This window comes from Pocillopora damicornis, chromosome 7 (genome assembly GCF_964200805.1).
Source record: "Pocillopora damicornis chromosome 7, jaPocDami1.2, whole genome shotgun sequence".
Taxonomy (NCBI): domain Eukaryota; kingdom Metazoa; phylum Cnidaria; class Anthozoa; order Scleractinia; family Pocilloporidae; genus Pocillopora; species Pocillopora damicornis.
In genome coordinates, this window is record NC_142676.1 from 9,398,375 (window position 1) to 9,416,679 (window position 18,305).

The 18,305-nt window shown below is 37.7% G+C and overlaps 1 protein-coding gene across 2 annotated transcripts; it reads right to left on the bottom strand.

Annotated features, from left to right (window-relative positions):
• Positions 1–3,206: 3,206 nt before the first annotated feature.
• LOC149042433 (uncharacterized) lies at positions 3,207–15,618 on the bottom strand. 2 transcript variants are annotated; one of them, XM_089212935.1, is made up of 7 exons: positions 12,177–13,347; positions 11,992–12,030; positions 7,279–7,535; positions 6,946–7,066; positions 6,513–6,540; positions 5,685–5,814; positions 3,207–5,082 (listed from the first exon to the last, which is right to left on the bottom strand). In XM_089212935.1, the coding sequence occupies exons 1-7, from the start codon at positions 12,337–12,339 to the stop codon at positions 4,570–4,572; spliced, it is 1,251 nt and encodes a 416-aa protein (XP_089069061.1). In that variant the 5' UTR covers positions 12,340–13,347; the 3' UTR covers positions 3,207–4,569. The 2 variants fall into 2 exon arrangements, with proteins under 2 accessions (XP_089069061.1, XP_089069064.1); XM_089212938.1 differs by lacking the exons at positions 11,992–12,030; positions 12,177–13,347 and adding an exon at positions 15,331–15,618.
• Positions 15,619–18,305: the final 2,687 nt, after the last annotated feature.

An 18,305-nucleotide genomic window follows, 5' to 3' on the forward strand; every position in this document is an offset into this window, starting at 1 on the left:
TTTAAGTGTCAAAAAAAGTCGGCAATTTGTTTGTGGTTTCCAGCCGTGTTGCTTATCAACAGGATGTCGGAGAAAACGTTTATTCCATCCGAGGGAATATCGGACACTGTTAGCGAAGAAAACCGATGCAGTGAACACAAACAAGAAGAGCTGCCCAGCAAACAGATAATCCCCCCCCTCGTCCTTAGAAGACACTTTTCATAAATAACAACTTTTCAATCATAAAATTCCAAAAATATAAATAAAATTCAAAGAACGGGGTACATCACTGCAAGAATACGATGATGAAGGAGTCGTTTAAAAGCACATGACTGACATAAACGCCGCTCAGTGCTAATTTGCCTAAACTGATGCCTCATACTCATCGATTCTATAACAACTCACTGAGTGGCATGGAACACGGGTAAATAACTGACATAACAAATTATGTACTAGATAGGAAATATACAGAAACTTTTTATCATGAGGATGAGTGAAACTACTGGTTTAAAATAATGACAGGGCTTAAATCCCAAGCAGGACTTAAAAACACTAATTTACCCTCAGTATCTTCCCTTCAGAGATGATTAAGAACGAAACTGACCTTGCGACGTGACAGAATCAGACATCAAAAGATAAACTGGTAACAGAAGATAGATAAGAATCGAATCTGACGCGGTGTAGGAATGCATTCTGAGACTGACTTCCCGAGAGACTTGCAAATTGCTGTGGAATATCTTCTATTATTTATGATCACACTTCTATGATTAAACTCATTGACGTTCGTTAAACTAATGAAACAAAGATGTCATTGATTTCCATTTAGCATGGTCCCCTTCATCATTGTGCCAACTGTCATATAATTCAATAGATACTACTAATTTATTCAAATATTTTACTGGGCGTCATGTCAAGTTAGTTAATAATTGATTATGTAGTGTATGATAATAGTGTAGTTGTAATAATGTGGTTGATGATTAATAAATAATTGCTAATGTTTATTTTATTTGGACTTTACTTATTTGTACTTTGAAGCGGTAAAAGTCTCAAAATCGATTTCTCTCCATTCACTGTGAAACTAACCAGGAATGTAATATTATGTAGAAGCAGTTGGCTTTTATTTGTAGAAACAATGAAGAATCTCATGTGATTTTTTTCCATCTTTTTCCATGTGCTTTATTCCAATTAACACACCTTTCAAGATCAGTAATATTTTCTACGTTTTAGGTTTTATAATTTTTTTAATTAAGATCTTTATCACTATCGCTTATGTACAGGTTTGCTCTGTACACTCCAACTTTTATGTGTTATGATTTATACAGTTTAATGATTTGTATCTTTATGAAATAACATAGATTTAGTTGTACCTGCGATGAGACAGAAATGAAGAGATGAAATATTGGGCTCAAATAGTCCGCCTAACAGAAAACTCGTGGTAAGAGTGTAGTGACAAAGACGGCAATCTTTGTCAATTAAGGTCAGCTCGTCGGCAAATGATCGTCACGAAGTCTCTGATACAAAATCGACGCACAGGTCAGTTGTTGCAACGAAACGAAGCAGGATTTTGGATGACGGATGAAGAGAGGATCCCTTGTTTAGGGCGATCAAGCTTAGAGTATTCCATAAAAATATCACAAAGGATAGAAAATGTTGATTATTGCGATTAGTATGGTATATTTGTGTAATCAGCTCTTATGCTTAAACGAGTCAGAAACGATATTGAGCATGCTGATGAAAATAAGCCTTCATAACCTGCTTGAAACAATATAACTTTCATAAAGATGCGGGGCAAAGATGGCTTATTAGCATAACCGCCACTATACTTACTCAGAAAGTGAGTACGGCCTGTCGATTCTCGCACATGCCCAAGAATCCGTCGATCCCCGCAAACTATTTGTCTTGGTACTCAACATTCATTTCCATATCTCCGTAAATGGAGGAACGCGTAGAGTATTTTGCAAATTAAAGACTAAGGATAGGCCCAAAAACATTGCCCGGTTAACACACTCAATTTGCCATCCAATAGAGAGAAGTAAAAACAACAAATTTATCTCTTCTAACTTTTGAAGTAAATAATCATAACAATTAAAAAAAAACTCACTATAACCATAATCCAAAAATAAAGGCGTTTAAAAAACAAATTTCAGGAGATTACAAGCTTGTCTTGAGTGAGTTTGTGACAAGACGCCCGAATGGTGAGGGAAGAAAAGATAGAGAACTGAAAATAGAAAAAGGTTTGAATAGATGTCAGAAAATGCTATGCACTTTGGCCTTTTCTCATCCTGCAAGGTAAAACCGATTCTCCAAAACAGAATTAACACGTTCAAAAACCATTGTAGGGGTCTAGAACTGAATTTCATCCCAGGAGTTTCTTTAAAAACTCTCCATCCAGATTTCTGTTGTTAAATTGTCGTAGCCGTGACGGGTAAATTTTTCAAGGGCTCAACGATTTACGATCTATTTTTTTTATTATCAAACAACCCGGTGCTCGACACCTGTTTAAGAGAAACAAAGACAAAACAATTAATGCCGATCTTTCATTCAGGAAACCCATTAAAAATGTGGAAAAACGAAAAGAAGCTACTAGAAATTGATTGCAAAGACGCACACCGATGTGGTAATCTGGGAAGTTTTATCTGTTTAAAGAGTTCCATGATCCGGACTCAAAATAAAAGTTATTCTAATGACATTTTCCTATTAATGGCAAAATGTCACTTTGTTCCTCTTCACTTTAATCACCGCTGCCAACATTGGAGGCTTCATCTAAAATCACACTATTCTACGAAAATATCTCAAGGAGCTCTACAAACACGTTAAAATGTATAACCATAGCAAATATTCACTGAAAGTGAAAAGATAAAATCTGGCTTCAAAATATTAATGGCGGAAAGTACCTCTCACAGTTTGTCTGTCTTTAAGAGAAACGTGATGAAGAAGTTATTTTTCTTTCCCACGAATTGCATGGAGGGTTCGAGTCGACATCACGCCCCTAAATTATAGTGATTTTGATGAAGCAATTTTGAAAACCACAAAACACTGCATAGAACCACCGAGAGAGCCTACATGGCAGCTTATTTTTTCAGTATTAGTTCACCAATTAAAATTTCAAAGGTAAGCAATACTAAGAGAACATAAAAAAGTTAGGGTTTACAAAAGACTAAAAAAATTGCCTTATGAAGGCGGACACTTTAAGCCCTCTAGTCTAAAGTATGCATCCCGAATGCATAAATAAAGGATAAATAACTAAAAATTTCTGTGAAGGTAAAGCAAGTAAATTACTACATTGAGTTTAATCCGCTAAAATAACTGTCGAAGTAAAAGACGCGATGTAACCTCGCGACGACTGGTAGCAACAAAAGTACCCTTAACTCGGCTTGTCATGGTCTGAACCACACAAAATCCAACATGCAATATGGATCAAAAACGTGATACAATATGACATGTTTGTCCTTTTATTATTTGAGACCTCAGCTGATTTCGTCTCGAAGACGTTTTTTCTATTCGAATCCGTCGAAGCGTTTATAACGAAAGCATCTGCAATCAAATGGCTATGGCATAATGAAAAGCGTATAGAACTATTAAAAGCTTTATTGATTTGATCTTTTCAATAACACACAATATAGAGGGTGAAAAACAGTGGATATAATTTTATCACATAAACTGCGGTGTTGTATAAGGATTTTCCAGCCCTGAGACAAGCCGTAACAACATACGTGAAAAAATATCGTATTTTTTCACGTGTATTGATATAGCCAACCAGCTGCTTACACATCACTCGTCTTTGGCGCCACTCGATCAGGTTGATGAATGAACGGTGAAGCCTTTACGATTCTCAATACAAGCTGTCACAAAATCGACATCTCGACATCTCACTCGTTCGCTGCGCTCACTCGTGAGCTATCGAGGTAAACACTCGAAGGGAAATTCCATATCTACGCACACCTATGTACTATTCTCTATGTGCTTAATATGATACTTAAATTTTCTTTTTAATCTGTATATTTAACACGTAGGTACAACACTTATTTATGATTACTGGCTATATCTTTTTCATGAAGAGGGGATTCTTAAAAAACAAACAAAACTATACTCACAAATTTTCTTCTGGCGAAAAATGCTTATATCAGCGGAGAGAGCTTACATGCAAAATACCTTCATTGCTCTTAAATTTCCTCTAATAAACTTTTAGAGCGCAACTTAGCACTCAAGATGACAGAAAATGTGAGATAATTGCGAATGGCCTATGTTTCACTGCGTCTTGACTTTTCTTTGTCCGCTTTGGAGGGGAGCAACAAAATTTCAGCGGAGTCAGAGAGCAAAGGGAACCTTTTTTTCGCGAAACACTGAGGGGAAGGGGGATGATTTAAGTCTTGTTTCACACATTTACAATCCTTGAGGGGGCTTCTAAAATTTTCAACCTTCCTCCTCAAGAATCTCGATACTTTTATATCACGTTTTACGGAAAGGTAGCCTTCTTTGAAAAAAAAAGCAAATTTTAGATGCTGGACTGGCAAATGGAGCAGGCCATCAGGGTGGATGCTTCCTTAAGAGGTCTATTGTATATATCACAGGTAAAATTTTAAAGCTATTCTACCGAACGAAAATGTATCCCATGGCTTTAATGTATTTGTCACCATTGTCAGGGTACATAATAGCAACGTTACCGCACGAGTTATTATCGTCATATGATCCTGCGCCACCAAAACCAATTCTTGAATCACATAGATCGCAGAAATTCAAATACTCGTTGGAAACGATCCCAATCCTTGTTTTAGTCACTACACCGTCACAATTGAAGCCCTCCATGTTGCAGTGCAGCTGCAAGGAAGCCTGCGAGCCTATCAGTGTCTTCCACGTGTCCCGACCCAATGAGGTGTTGCGGTATTTTCCATCAGCAAGCAGTGAGTACAAAGATTCAGCCTCTCTGTTAATGACAATAAAGTTGAGCTGGTGGTCAACCTTCATACCGAGACAGATCTTGGAGAAAGGTGTATTCCAGTATGTCGGTAACTTGGTCTCTTGCAAGTCAAACCCAGTTTTTCCTCCTGGTAAGTTGAAGGAGTTTTTGTCGCTCCAGTACTGGGAATTATAATGGAAGGTCCTCTGAAACATTAACACCGATCTCTGTTACTTCGATTCAGTTCTCTTTGCTTTCTTATTATGCTTAGTCTGTCACACAAAAGCATTCTAAATCTGATCCCCTAATACGACAGTCTGGATATCAGTTCTTTGATTCCATTTTTCAATTATTTGACTCCAGTTTTACGTGATACGAAAATAAGCCCCGATGATGAAGAATCACTCACCGTTTACTCCTGTAAACATTGCATGTCTCAATGTGGAGCGTCACTCAAATTATACGGGTTTCAAACTTCCATAAATCAAAAACACTTTTGAAAATAAGGACGTATATGACATGTAAATGTCGTCTACATGACCCTCTTAACATACTTTAGGCCGACAAGTTCTTTTATTATAAGAACAAGAAAAAGTTTTATTATTAACTGTTTTTCAATTCATGCTGAATGGTTGCTCAAAACCAGCGATATTTATTTATTAGAAAATCCAAAAAATCTGCTACATGACTTTTTTCTTGCGAATGCATGACTCCACCACACTCGCCCGAGTGCCCTTTGAGAAAAATGTACTTACAAACTCAACTGAAGATATGACACGTTATCAGTGTTTTGAAAACTTTCAAGTACCTTGCGGCCATCTATTTTCATAACCAGCGTCCATCCACCACCTCCGCATGTACCAAGACTAGTCATATGACAATACACTGGAAATGAAACTGAATCCACATTCAAGGAATAGGCGCGGTTACCTTCGGACCTGAACAACGAGAGCAGTTGATTTTAAACTATCCAAAAAACCGATATAGATCCTAATGGGAATTTTAGAGAAGCTATATTCACAGGTTGTATAGCAATCGTTTCGAACTATCAAGGAGAAAGTTTGCGTTTCTCTATGTTATCCATATCGTTCTTCGCTCTCACTAGATAGGATGATCAGGTCAGTGGGCTCGATATCACATAAGGGAACCCTACAGTTGAAATAAATGAATTCAAGTCTTTTTTAAACATTAATCATTCTTGTTAAACGTAAGATCAATATTTGTTTTACCAGTCGAAATTTCCCTCGATAACGCATATTTAGCACTCAACTCAGGAACCTTCAACTTTAGATGGAATATTAGTTAGAAAGACTGGATCAGGGACAGTTCGTATTCCAAAGCTGGTTTCTTGAATTCAATTTTTAAGTCAGTACATTTAATTTGGAAATCCTGGTTCGCGATCATGACATATGCTCAACTTATCATTGTGGCGTTTAATAGTTCGACCCACCCTATCATAAGTCTGTTAAAGAAATGCTCGAGGAACAGACACAATCTAATAATTCTCGACAAAACTTAAGCTTGAATTGACATGACGTAAGTTGAACGATTAGCTTTGGAAGAGGTCCTTAAATTCAGTCCCTCAGCCTAATTCATCAGTTGCTGTAAATCATTTCACCAGAAGATTGTCACTTACGAGTCAAGCAGATCGCTGCAGCTAGTTCCTAAGGAAAAGATGAGATTGATAAAAAATTGTCGAGAATAAACCATGCCATATATAGTTCCTGACATAAAAATTTTTTTAGGGGAACTTGGACTTCATAAAAATCACTCCAGCAACTTAGCAACGCAATTAGCATATTTTAATCTTGTTCAGAAATCTAGTTCTGAATGGAGTAGTTTGAAAAAATATCTGGGAATTTAAAAAATATATTGTATCATTTTTGCACGAATTTATCCGAATTGACACAAATCCAACGAGTGTAAGTTAACTGTGACTGGAAGTTGACCAAATTATAAGCAATTTGCACATTTGGGAATTCAAATCAGAATTTATAACTCCACTCGAGCGTGTTCACCAGTAGAGCTAGGGATTTAGTATTCATCTTCATTTTTATAGGTATACTTACCTATTTTGCACTTCTTCCCAGTATAACCAAACTGACATACACGTGTACAAAGGTAACCCTTTTCCGTGAATCCACTTAAGCAGGTCGTATTCTGAGGACATGGGTTACTTAAGCAAGAGTTCTGTCGATAAATAACAGACACAACGCATAATTTTTTCAAACTCTGAGAAGAACTGAAGGTATCGTAAACTTAACCTTCAGTTTGAAGTTCAGAGGGGTTAGTCTGAAACAGACGAAAAGATTACAAATTTTCATGAAAGGATAAATAAACAAAAAGAAACACAGGGAAAGCCAAAGATTACCATAGAATCATATGCAGTCGAAATATCTCACCTCACTGTTTTGATACACAAACCCTTCTCGTGTTACAAGATCTTCAGGGTGCTGAATGTGATCAGAATCACTCAGCTGACACAAAACTTGGTCTTTTATTGGAGGACCTATGTTGTAGGACACACATTTGTCGTTCAAAGTGCATCGCCCTCTACAGGAACTACGCATTCCCAATCCCAAGGTTATGTTCTTAATGACATGATTAACAAGTGCTTTGTTATGAAATGGTGAGCCAAACGAGAGCCGCCGGCAATGATCTGGGAAGACAAAAATAAAAAGTCAGCATTTTCTTGGCTAAAAATAATAATAAAATAAGCCGCCATTATCACGATTTAAAGGAGCGTGGGCGGAGTTAATATGTCAGGCTTCCAAACAAAGGCGCTGGTGGTAAAGCCGATTTGTAGTGATAATTTTAAACTTATCCCACCCAATTGTATGGTTATTCTAAAATTCAATTTAAAATTCTCTAGTTACAACTAATAGCACTTCTGATGAAAAGGAACCAGCGACTGGTTTTGCTCTTATTCCTTACACTCAGGTTGTTACGGAACCCATCAAGATAATTTTGAATAGCCACATCGTTAAAGTTGCTCAAGACCCTTTACAGACTTCAGGGCATATTTTTGCCAAAGCTAGGGACCCTGTTACGAAAGAACAACAAACCGACACCATTTATTCTATTCCTTGCGATGACTGTAACAACGAATACACGTTTGAAAACGCGATTTTGTTTTGCAAAAAAGGAAAGTCAGTTTTATCGGAGCACACATGCCTGACTAACCATACAATTGGGTGGGATAAGTCTAAAACTATCACCAGTAATTGGCGAGCGCCTTTGTTTGGAACTCTAACATATTGACTCCGCCCACGCTCCTCCCCACCTGATGAAGGCACTAGACAGTGAGTGTCGAAAGGTTGGATCTGTGAATTGTAACCTCGTAGGTTGCATTCATTAAATCTTTAAACCAGAGTAGCACCAAACCATGTCTGATTATCCACCCGATTGCCATGTGAACTTTAATGTCTTTTACTGGTGGGTCACATGGCTATTCCTTTGTTTTCATGCAAATCAGTCTCTCTAGCCGAGTCGACGACATGACTTTTTGGCAACGACATGTCATTATCAGATATCATAATAAGAAAAGATTACTAAAAATATTGTTATAGGAAAATTTACTGATTCTTCCGTGTGTTTGTTTGAGACACAAGTACTCATTAACTTTCCACATATAATCATTCGATTTCAGTCAAGTTCTTTGATTCTAGTAAGTCAAAAAAATGTATAAAAAGCCACAGTAGTTTTTGAATAGTAAACTAAAAGATTTTTTGCTTTGTTTCTTGCTTTCATTTTACACCTGCATGTCGGTACTTTGTTCACCATTACCAGTGAAGTTTTAGATAAATATAACTGTTAATGGTCTTTCTGGAAAAATTGGTTCTCATGATAGTTGGCAGCTGAGTTTGTGCTCATAATTTTAATTTCCTTTCATACGATAGGTTCCCACACCAACCTTGCATAGATAAGCAGAATTTTGAAGTTGCTTTTCCACTTTTATTTCCTAAGCTGCTCTGTTCTAATTAAGGCAGTCGGGGGTAGAAGCTGAATAATGGAACCTTGATTATTCATTCTTCTTGGTTTTTTTTTCGAATTATTCATTATTCTTTTTTAAATTTTGTTTGGTATTCATTCTTCTTTACCCCTTGAACGTGAGCCAGATTTTTCCTCGTTAAATTCGATTTCAGGTTTAATTCATGATTATACATTTGATCATAGGTATCACACTGTCGCATCATACTGCACACTACTGCCACACCGTGCTACACACGGCGATCTTTTTGTCAAACTAAGCTGATGTTGTATTTTTCGGTGCTATGGTCATTATTATCACAATGTAATTTTCGCTTTAACGTCAACTAGTCTCTTCCGCAAGCAACTCTATCGTCGCACATGCCTTTCTTGCTCCAGTTATTGATGACAAATCTTTACAAACATAACCTGAATGATGTTTGGAAAAACCACAAAATAAGCAAAAGAGAAAAAACATCTGTATGGAGCTTTTATGTGATGAAGTGGGACTTTGTTGGTAAAAATGACTTATCTCTATTAACCAGCATAATGCTTGTGCTTGTGTTACTTGTGTTCACTCGTTTATAGCTTTTCCGACTTCCTCAATCTGATACTAAAGTTAAAGGAAAACTGTTCATTACAAGATATAAAATAAATTTATTCTTTCTGATATTCTTGATAGAACTATATAGCTCCAAATGTAATATCAGTGGCTGTTTTTGCAAACTTGAGGTCGAGCCCAAACTTGCAAGCACGTAGATTGGAAAATCTGTCAAAAGACGACAAAAAAATAACTATGGTACCTATCTTGACAGGTAAGATGGGCTAAGTCACGCAATTCGAGGTAATGTAACAATGACGAGCAGGTTTCAAAATCAACTGAAACATTTCAACAACAGCTCAAAACGTCAAAAGAACGTCAGTAAAAACCGAAGAAAAAAGACACAGGTGTTAAAAACAGGAAGAGATCATAGCGGACTGTTGTCGAAGATAAACTTAACAAACACTAGATCAATGTTGGTCACGTTGAGATCAATTAGTACGAACGTGAAAATTAGAAAGCTTTAGAATCTACTTGTTCATTAAGTTCTCGTGATTTCGGCAATGTGATTGCTACATTTCCAGTTTCATTTTAAGAGTTAATAAATACTGATAAGAAATACGTGACCCAGCCCGTTTATCCGGTCTACCCATTTTGAACAAGGAAAAAGTATCTTCAACATGTCTGGTTATCAATCAAAACAGCTGTAAGCGTGTTGCTGAACGTCCCGACCTAGTGCTGAAAAACATACGAATCCTCATCGGACCCTTCGTCGGATCCTTCATTTTCGACGAGTCTTCTGAGTCAATGTCACTGTTATCGCCACCTTTAAACAGTCGTTCATTCTATCCGCTTTCTCTTGGGGAGCTACCTTGTAAGATCTCAATCCGGAAGCATCATTAATGATCTCGTCAATACGCGCACGGTCTATAGCGGTGTGCGGTGAGTTCCTATCGTCTTGGTAAGCCTCAGAAAAAACGAGCTTGTAACCAATGTAAACGTTGTCGAGCCACAAAATGTACACGAAGTTGTCAATAAACGATAGTTCTTTTCCCTTTCTCTCCTTGACGAGGAGATCCTTTAAAAGCAGGGCAAGGAAAAACTGCCAATGTTCTCTTCTGCGGTTGAGCTTTACAGCGATCACTTGCTTTGACTTGAAATAATGGATGGATGAAATGGATGAAAACGGCAGCTCTCGGTCTTGCTGTTGTGCGTCATTTTGGCCCTCCATCAAAGCGGTTGTTTCAACATTGGAAGAAGGCTCGCGTTCTTTTAACGAAAACGATATGGCATAAGGAAGATGGGCAGTGTCTTTTTCGCTCTTGTCCCTGACAGAATGTTGTCTGACACTTCTCCTTAGAGATGTTGCAAATTCCCTCATGTCTTTTGTTTCCTTAAGGGTCATTCTCGCTATTCCTTTTTCAATCAAAGTTACAGGTGGCTTGAGAGGAGGAGAGGAATCCATGGCTTTGTTCGGGTAATAGATCTTAGGGCCGGTGAAGTAATGGAAATGACCTCGATACATTTTCTACTCAAGTTCTCTAACACAAGATGCTCGTACGAGTGGATCCGGAGTCATGGTGAACATATTTAACTGCTGTGTACCTTTTATTATTTCAAACCTTGATCATCAAAGCAAGTCCTTTTCTGAGACATAAAATGGAGATCGCTATCCTGATCGATGCCGAGAATCGTTATAAACAAGAACACAGACAGTGGTTCTCAGAATGGAGTAGTTGTGTTATATTATCGTAATCCTCACTGAAGCGGACCCTACTTTAGATCCAAAAACTTGATTTTGCCTTTGTTTTTCCGTGCTGATTTGGCCTGTTCATAGTTTAAGACATGTTCATTACCGTTGCCGAGGTTGATCATCTCAGTGCAATAAATAACGATTGCAATTTTTGCGCGGACATTATTTTTTGTAAAAATGAGCATGCTATCTTTATCGCACGCAGCTCTGCCAAATCGTCAACGAACCGAACATAAGAGCCTTTTTTTCGCTCTTTCAGGTGGCTCACCTTTCGCTCGCACACCAATCCTGAGAAAACAGAAAGAGTAGTGACGTCCACAGCGTGAGGTAAATTTGGAAAAAATGATGTATGCTGCCGCACCGGCGGCGATCGACTTACCATTGACAGAGAAAAAAAAAAATCTTTGTAAACCATGTTGAAATCATGAAGTTTGGAAACTCAGTACCAAACTTTGACTCAACAAGTGGAGATTTAATTTTCATTAAGAACAGGACATGGAATCGATAAAATAAAGCACAGGCGAAAGGTCAAGTCGGTTGGCTGTCTATTCCCAGCGGGGATGTACGATATTTTGGAAAGTTGTCTCCAGATGAGTTACTCTAAACTTCTGGTGCTAATTTAGGAAACTACATCCTTCAAAATCAATTTCTCCAAATTTATTTTACTATTACTCGATCATAATCGATCTACAAGGGAATTGCTTCGCAGCGTTTGTAATTGTTGACTTGATCTGGACGTAGTCGTTTCTCAAAGGCGATGCGCGCCACTTTATGATCGTGATGCGAGGAAATTTCTTACTGGAATTCTCTGATTATTTCGTCGAAATACGCACACAGAATGGAAATCCGTACCTCGATTCATCCTTCCGGCGTCTCTTTGGGGATTGCGACCTGGATAGGGAGAAAGAAAAAAGGGTGAATAGTCAAAAAAGTGTTGTACTGATGTCATGAAGAAGTTTATTCGAAGTTTCTGATTCACTTTTCATTGTTGTCATCATCGTATCACAAATCGATCGCAAAATCTGTTTGGTACTGACCTGCTGGTTGACCGCCTTGGACGGCGCCGTCTTTCAGGTGACCAGGTGCATGAACGTTTGCCGAGGGAAAGACTTTTATCATATCCAAAGCATTAAAAAGATAGATTCGAATAGACTTGAAATCGGCGCACAAACCAATATAGATATAAAATTGCCTTACCATTGATCGCGACTTCTTTTTTTCTCTTTCTTGCTTTTACCCATTATTACCCTTTCGAGAACCGACCAGACACAAACTCGCGAATTAAACGTCAAACGGTGCCATAATAGCACATTTGACAGGAAACCTGTCAAGCTGCCAAGCTGTGAAGTCGTCTTACAACTCGAAACACTTTCGGCTAGAAGTTTCGTCGGGAGACTTTTTGCGTCTCTTGTAGTTTTACTCTGCACATTGTTGATTTCACTTAAAAAATAGTTTCTGAAGATATATCAGAAAATACATAAACAAGGCAATCGAATAGGAAAGTGATATTTATTATTCCATGGGCTTGACTACGTTATTCATTATTCCCGAGGTTTCCAAACCCAATTACTCATTTTTTACTTTTAACTTAAACCTCGTTATTCATTATTCAGCTTCCACCCCCAAAGATAGGTATATTTTCGATATCACAGCTGTGAATTCTCACCTAAGTTTCCTATTTTTAATGGTCTAGAGTTTATTTCATCCTCTTCCTTAATTCTTATAGATGGAATATTTAATCAGAAATCGTTTACTTCAAAGAGACCTTTTCCGCTTCTTTTGTTATACTGTTCAAATATGGTAGATTTAGAGAACAATGGAACCTCACACCTCATATTGAAGCAAGTACTTTGTAAAGCTTTCTCGATTACATAAACGACTGGGTGCCGACTACAAGTTTATTTCTGACTCTGACATGATGTATGTTAGAGTGCGCTACGAATAAAAGTCTACTGTGGAACCAAAAGCGCTGTCCTATCCTTGTCTTCCTTAAAAGCTCATTTGAAGTAGATCGTCGTGTACCAGGAAATCGTGACGAGTTTCCGTTCTCGCAAGCCGAGTGGTCTCTACCGAGTTATTTTCTCCCGTTATTGTACGTTTCTCGCGAAGTCCAGTTTAATGCGCGAAAACCTAACGTCACAATATATAGTTATATATGAAACGAAGGTTTGAAAGACATAAAGAATAACACATGGGCGCGCGTAGATATTGAATTTCTCTTCGAGTGTTTAACTCCATAGCTCACGAGTGAGCGCAACGAGTGAGATGTCGAGTTGAACACGAGAAGAGAAATTCCATATCTCCAAGCAACCATGTCTTATTTTGTCTATTATATAAACACAATAGCCCTTTACTGGGAAGAAAAGCCGACTTCATTAATGAATGAAAATAAATTAATCGACAATCCTCGAATAACAATCGTAGAGTGTGTTGGCGCTGACTCTTAAGATGGCAAAATGTGTTGAATCATGATTACAAAAACAACTATGGTCGTAATTTTCAATTCACAAAATTCTCATTTATTGACATTGTCCTTACCGACAGTAGAAGTCTTTCAGGTAAACGGCCAAAATCGGCTAGTGGCAAATCTTCCAGTTGTCGATTTTCATTCTCGGACGAGAGAAATGCTAACACCAAGGCCACTGAATACGCAACTTTCGGTTTTTATTTTTCACTTCTTTCGCACAGATTACTTGTTCTTAAAGATTATTCGGCCCTTGTCGGTGTTTTCCAATCTTGCCTTAATATCTCGCTTCACACGAATTACATTTAATTGGAAACAAGGTATCGTTGGTTGATTGAGTAGGCCGTTGTTTACATCACTTTAAGATCTTTAGATCTTTTTTCTGCTAGTGAGACTGCTATATTAATTGACAGATTTTCGTACCAAGGTTACTCTCTCAGATTCCCAGTGTTTACGAGCGTTCGATCGTGGTTTTCCTCTTTTTTTTTTGTTGTTTTTACTTCAGAAAGCAGAAACCTGCTGACATGTATGAAAAATGTCCATTTCTCGTCTTCTTTGGAGCGGCCGATGGAAACTTCAAGGAGAAATACAGCGTCACGCCATCGTGATAACGTACATGTTTATGACAAATGACTGGTGTGAGGATAGTTTCGTGCAGATCAGCCGACTTCAACATGTTTTAAATGACATACAAAAGTAGAGGCAGGCTCGCAGAGATTTTTACACATTTAAAAAATAGAATATTTTAACCAGCTAGGTGGGTAGTTTCGGTTCAAGAATCGGTATACTTTTGGAGAAATTCAGATAAACGTTTTCCCTGTTTTACCCGACAACAAAAATGACCGAAACTGTACCGAGATAAATAATCTATTGGTGTGTTCACATTCACTCCCAGGGAAAATTAAATGTATTAAAGTGAAGGCAAATGATGTCACTATGTATGGTAGAAGTGCCAATTTGTAATTTTGTATTTAGCTTGAGATAGAGAAATAAACATTTCACTCTTTTCTTGTGACGTTTTTGAATGAAAATGAGGCCCCAGGCCTCGAACAAGCAGCCGTTGTTACTATGGCCACAAGAGTGCTGTAACTTTTAAAATAGGCATTTCTGCGCATCCCCCCTGAGTGCCTAGCTGAATGCAAAATTTGAAGGGGGTTGAAATTTTCATTTCCCGAGATGTTTAATTCTTACAGAGACTTGCTCTTAAGCTCTTATCTCAATGGCAATCGTTAGCGACAATGTCTGCCAGTATCAGCAATAACAGTTTGCAGGTATAATAAGGTTTTTGGGGACGAATGACCATAAGTGATGACTTTCTTTCAAACAAACAGTTGTTAATTTGTTCAATGAAATTCAAAAACTTTCACTCGAATTTTACACGAGAATGCGAAAAAGAAAAGAAAAAAACCAAAAAAGGAAGGAAAAACTCATGGCCGTTGGCTTGTAACTAAGTGTAAATGTCTTCTGTCTAAATGAAATTACCATTCACATCACAACAGAAACCAAAACGACTCGTATGGTGTCAAAATTTTCCCACTAAAGCACGACCTTATATTCCTCAATTGGAGGAAGTCTTGAATACAGATTCACTATCCATAAGCAGTTCTTATAAATCAACCTTACTAAAGATTTATGGCGTCTGTCACTAAAAAAAACAGCAAAAAAAAAGGGGAAGATTGTAAAAGAACGGAAATCAATTAAGGAAGAAAAGCTTGAACTCTACCTACCTTCAAGCGCAAAAGTCGTTCTCCAAAAGAGAGCGGGCACAAAAAGCAAGAATTTCATGGGTGGAGAACTGAATTTCATTCTCGGATTTTCTTTAAAAACATTTGTTCCAGATCGCCCTTGCCAACTTAATGCAACTGCAACGAACCAATTTTTGAGTGGCGCCCCGATGTAGGAATTAGACTGTCAGATACTAATCAATCTTTATAGAAAGAAGAAGAACAAATTATAAATTAAGGAAACTCGTTCATAAATGGAGAAACTAAATATTGATATGAAATTGAGGAGGAGATGTCATGCCGTAAAGTTAATGAATGAAAATAAATGAATCGACAATCCCCGAATAACAATCGTGGAGTGCGTTGGCGCTAATTCTTAGATGGAAAGATGCGTTGAATCATGATTATAAAAACAACAATTGTCATAAATTTTCAATTCACAAAATTCTCATTTATTGACTTTGTCCTTACCGACAGAAAAAGTCTTTCAGGTAGACGGCCAAAATCGACTGGTGGCAAATCTTCCAGTAGTCGATTTTCATTAAGTATAATGGTTTTCTTCCCCCTTCTAAGAAAGTTTGAACCTCACTACTGTCAACGATACGGAATTTTTAGCGTTTTAGTTCCGACAAAAAAAATGTATTTAGAGTCGTGAAGGCTTTGCCGTTCATTCACCAACCTTACCGAGTGGCGAGTGATGTGTCAGCAGCTGATTGGCTATATCATCACACTTAAAAAAAAAAAAAAGATATTTTTTCTCGTGTGTTGTTACGGCTTTTCTCAGGGCCAGAAATCCCTGTATAACACCGCAGTTTATCTGATAAAACGCGGTACAACGCCATAGCTACACCAGCCGGCTACGCGGTAATTTATAAAAGGCGATATCCCAGCGGTTATCGAAAAAGCCCAAATGATGACAACAATTACGTAAGTTTGTTTCAGAGTTACAGCGTGCCTGAATCTTTGCCTCAGCAACAAGGCGAGAAGTCTGTCCACACTTATTGCGGTCATCGTTAAGAGAGAAACTAAAGAAAGAATATAAGTAGCTTAGAAAACTCATCTTCAGAGCATGGTGACAAAGTTTCCAATCCTCACGAACTAAGGACAGCTAATAAACAACAGACGAAGGCTCTGATATGAGACCGACGCAGAGATCAGTTATTGCCAGACAACGATACAACAGTTTGGCTGGCGGATGAAGAGAAGATTCCTTGCTAAGGGCGATTAAGATCAGAGTATTGCCAAAAAAGCCCAAAAGGAAAAAAAATGTTTGTTGTTGCGATGTCTCATCAAATGGTTGTTTATATCATCTTTCCAGCCGGCAACACAAACTATGTTTTCCAATGTTTGGGTATCTTCTCCGACATCTTTAGATAGGTTTGCTCGCACCATAAATTCCAAGACAATTTGTATATTTATACAAATTTCCTAGAGAGGTTGTGAATATCTTTAAAGATTTTGGCTTGTATGTTTTCAAGATTTACATGTCGAGGGTTTTTTTCGATGCCATGCAATATTGCAGTTTAAACGGCTTTACTTCGTGTCAAGAAGAAGGTCAAATTTCGCTTCGAATTATCGAACAGACTCTTTACACAGAAAAAAATGTTTGTCTTTTTATGAAGGAATGTATTTGTATTTTTCAATCACTTTCCTTTTACCTCCATTGCAGTAAGCCGTAAAAACATAGTAAAAAACGCCCTCCGATTTAAATCAGAGAGAAATTGTTAAAATCAAGATGGCGAAATCAGTCATTAAAATTAACAGTCAGTTAGTTTAGTTCCACCGATGGTTTTTTTTAGGATTTGTCAAGAAATTTTGGATATTGGAATATCTCTGTCTCTTTATAATTCGTTTGCATATCAAAGGTCGATTCCTTTTTAAACCTCTCGCCATGGCACACTTTAGTATCCAAGAATATGAATTCGAAGTTTGGTATTTCAGGCGTGAATTTGGTTGTATCGTGGTGCGGTTTGCACGTCTGAAAAATTCTTGTATTTTGTTTTTGGTTTGTACTCTACAAACGGAAAACGTTGTCATAATACCAATACTCTTCCAAACTAATGGTTTATTTGTGCTCCAGTTGTTAATACTTTTTTTTTTCTATTTTGCTAAGAAAATAGAGGTAAAAGCTACGGCCACTGCCGTTCCATGGTTTTCGCGAAACAGCATTGCATTACCAGATAATAAAGTGCAAAGCGCACTGGTTGGACGTGGCTCTTTAAGAACAAGTCTCTGTAAGAATCAAACATCTTAAGAAATGAAAATTTCAACCCCCCTTCACATTTTGCATGCAATTTGGCACTCAGGGGGTATACACAAAAATGCCCTTTTTAGAGGTTGCAGCACTTTTGTTGCCATGGTAACAACGGTTGCTTTCATACAAAAACGTCGCAAAAAAAGTGTGAAATGTTTATTTCTCTATCTCAAGCTAAATACAACGTTACAAATTAGCACTTCTAAAATACATAGTGACATCATTCGTCTTCACTTTGATATATTTTATTTTCCCTGAGAGTGAATGTGAACACACCAATAGATTATTCATCCCCGTACAGTTTTGGTCATTTTTGCTGTCGGGTAAAACAGGGAAGACGTTTATCTGAATTTCTCCAAAAGTACACCGATTCTGGAACTACCCACCTAGCTGGTTATAATATTCTAGTTTTTAAATATGTAAAAATCTCTGCGGGCCTGCCTCTACTTTCCTTAGGGGCAATTCGCGAACGAAGCTCAAAATCAGATATTTCACACAAATAAAACGTGCAAGGCTTTGAAAGAATGTTATCTTATGAGCAATATCCCGAAGAGAAATCTCGCCTCTGGTCGTCATCTTTTGAAAAAAATTGATCAATCCTCATGGAGGATTACTCGACGTAACTACAAACATATACCTCAAATCGTGTGCATATCATCCAGATTCCGAGTGCTGCACCCTCTTTCATGGGAATTTGAGCGATCCGAAGTCCTCTGAGGATACA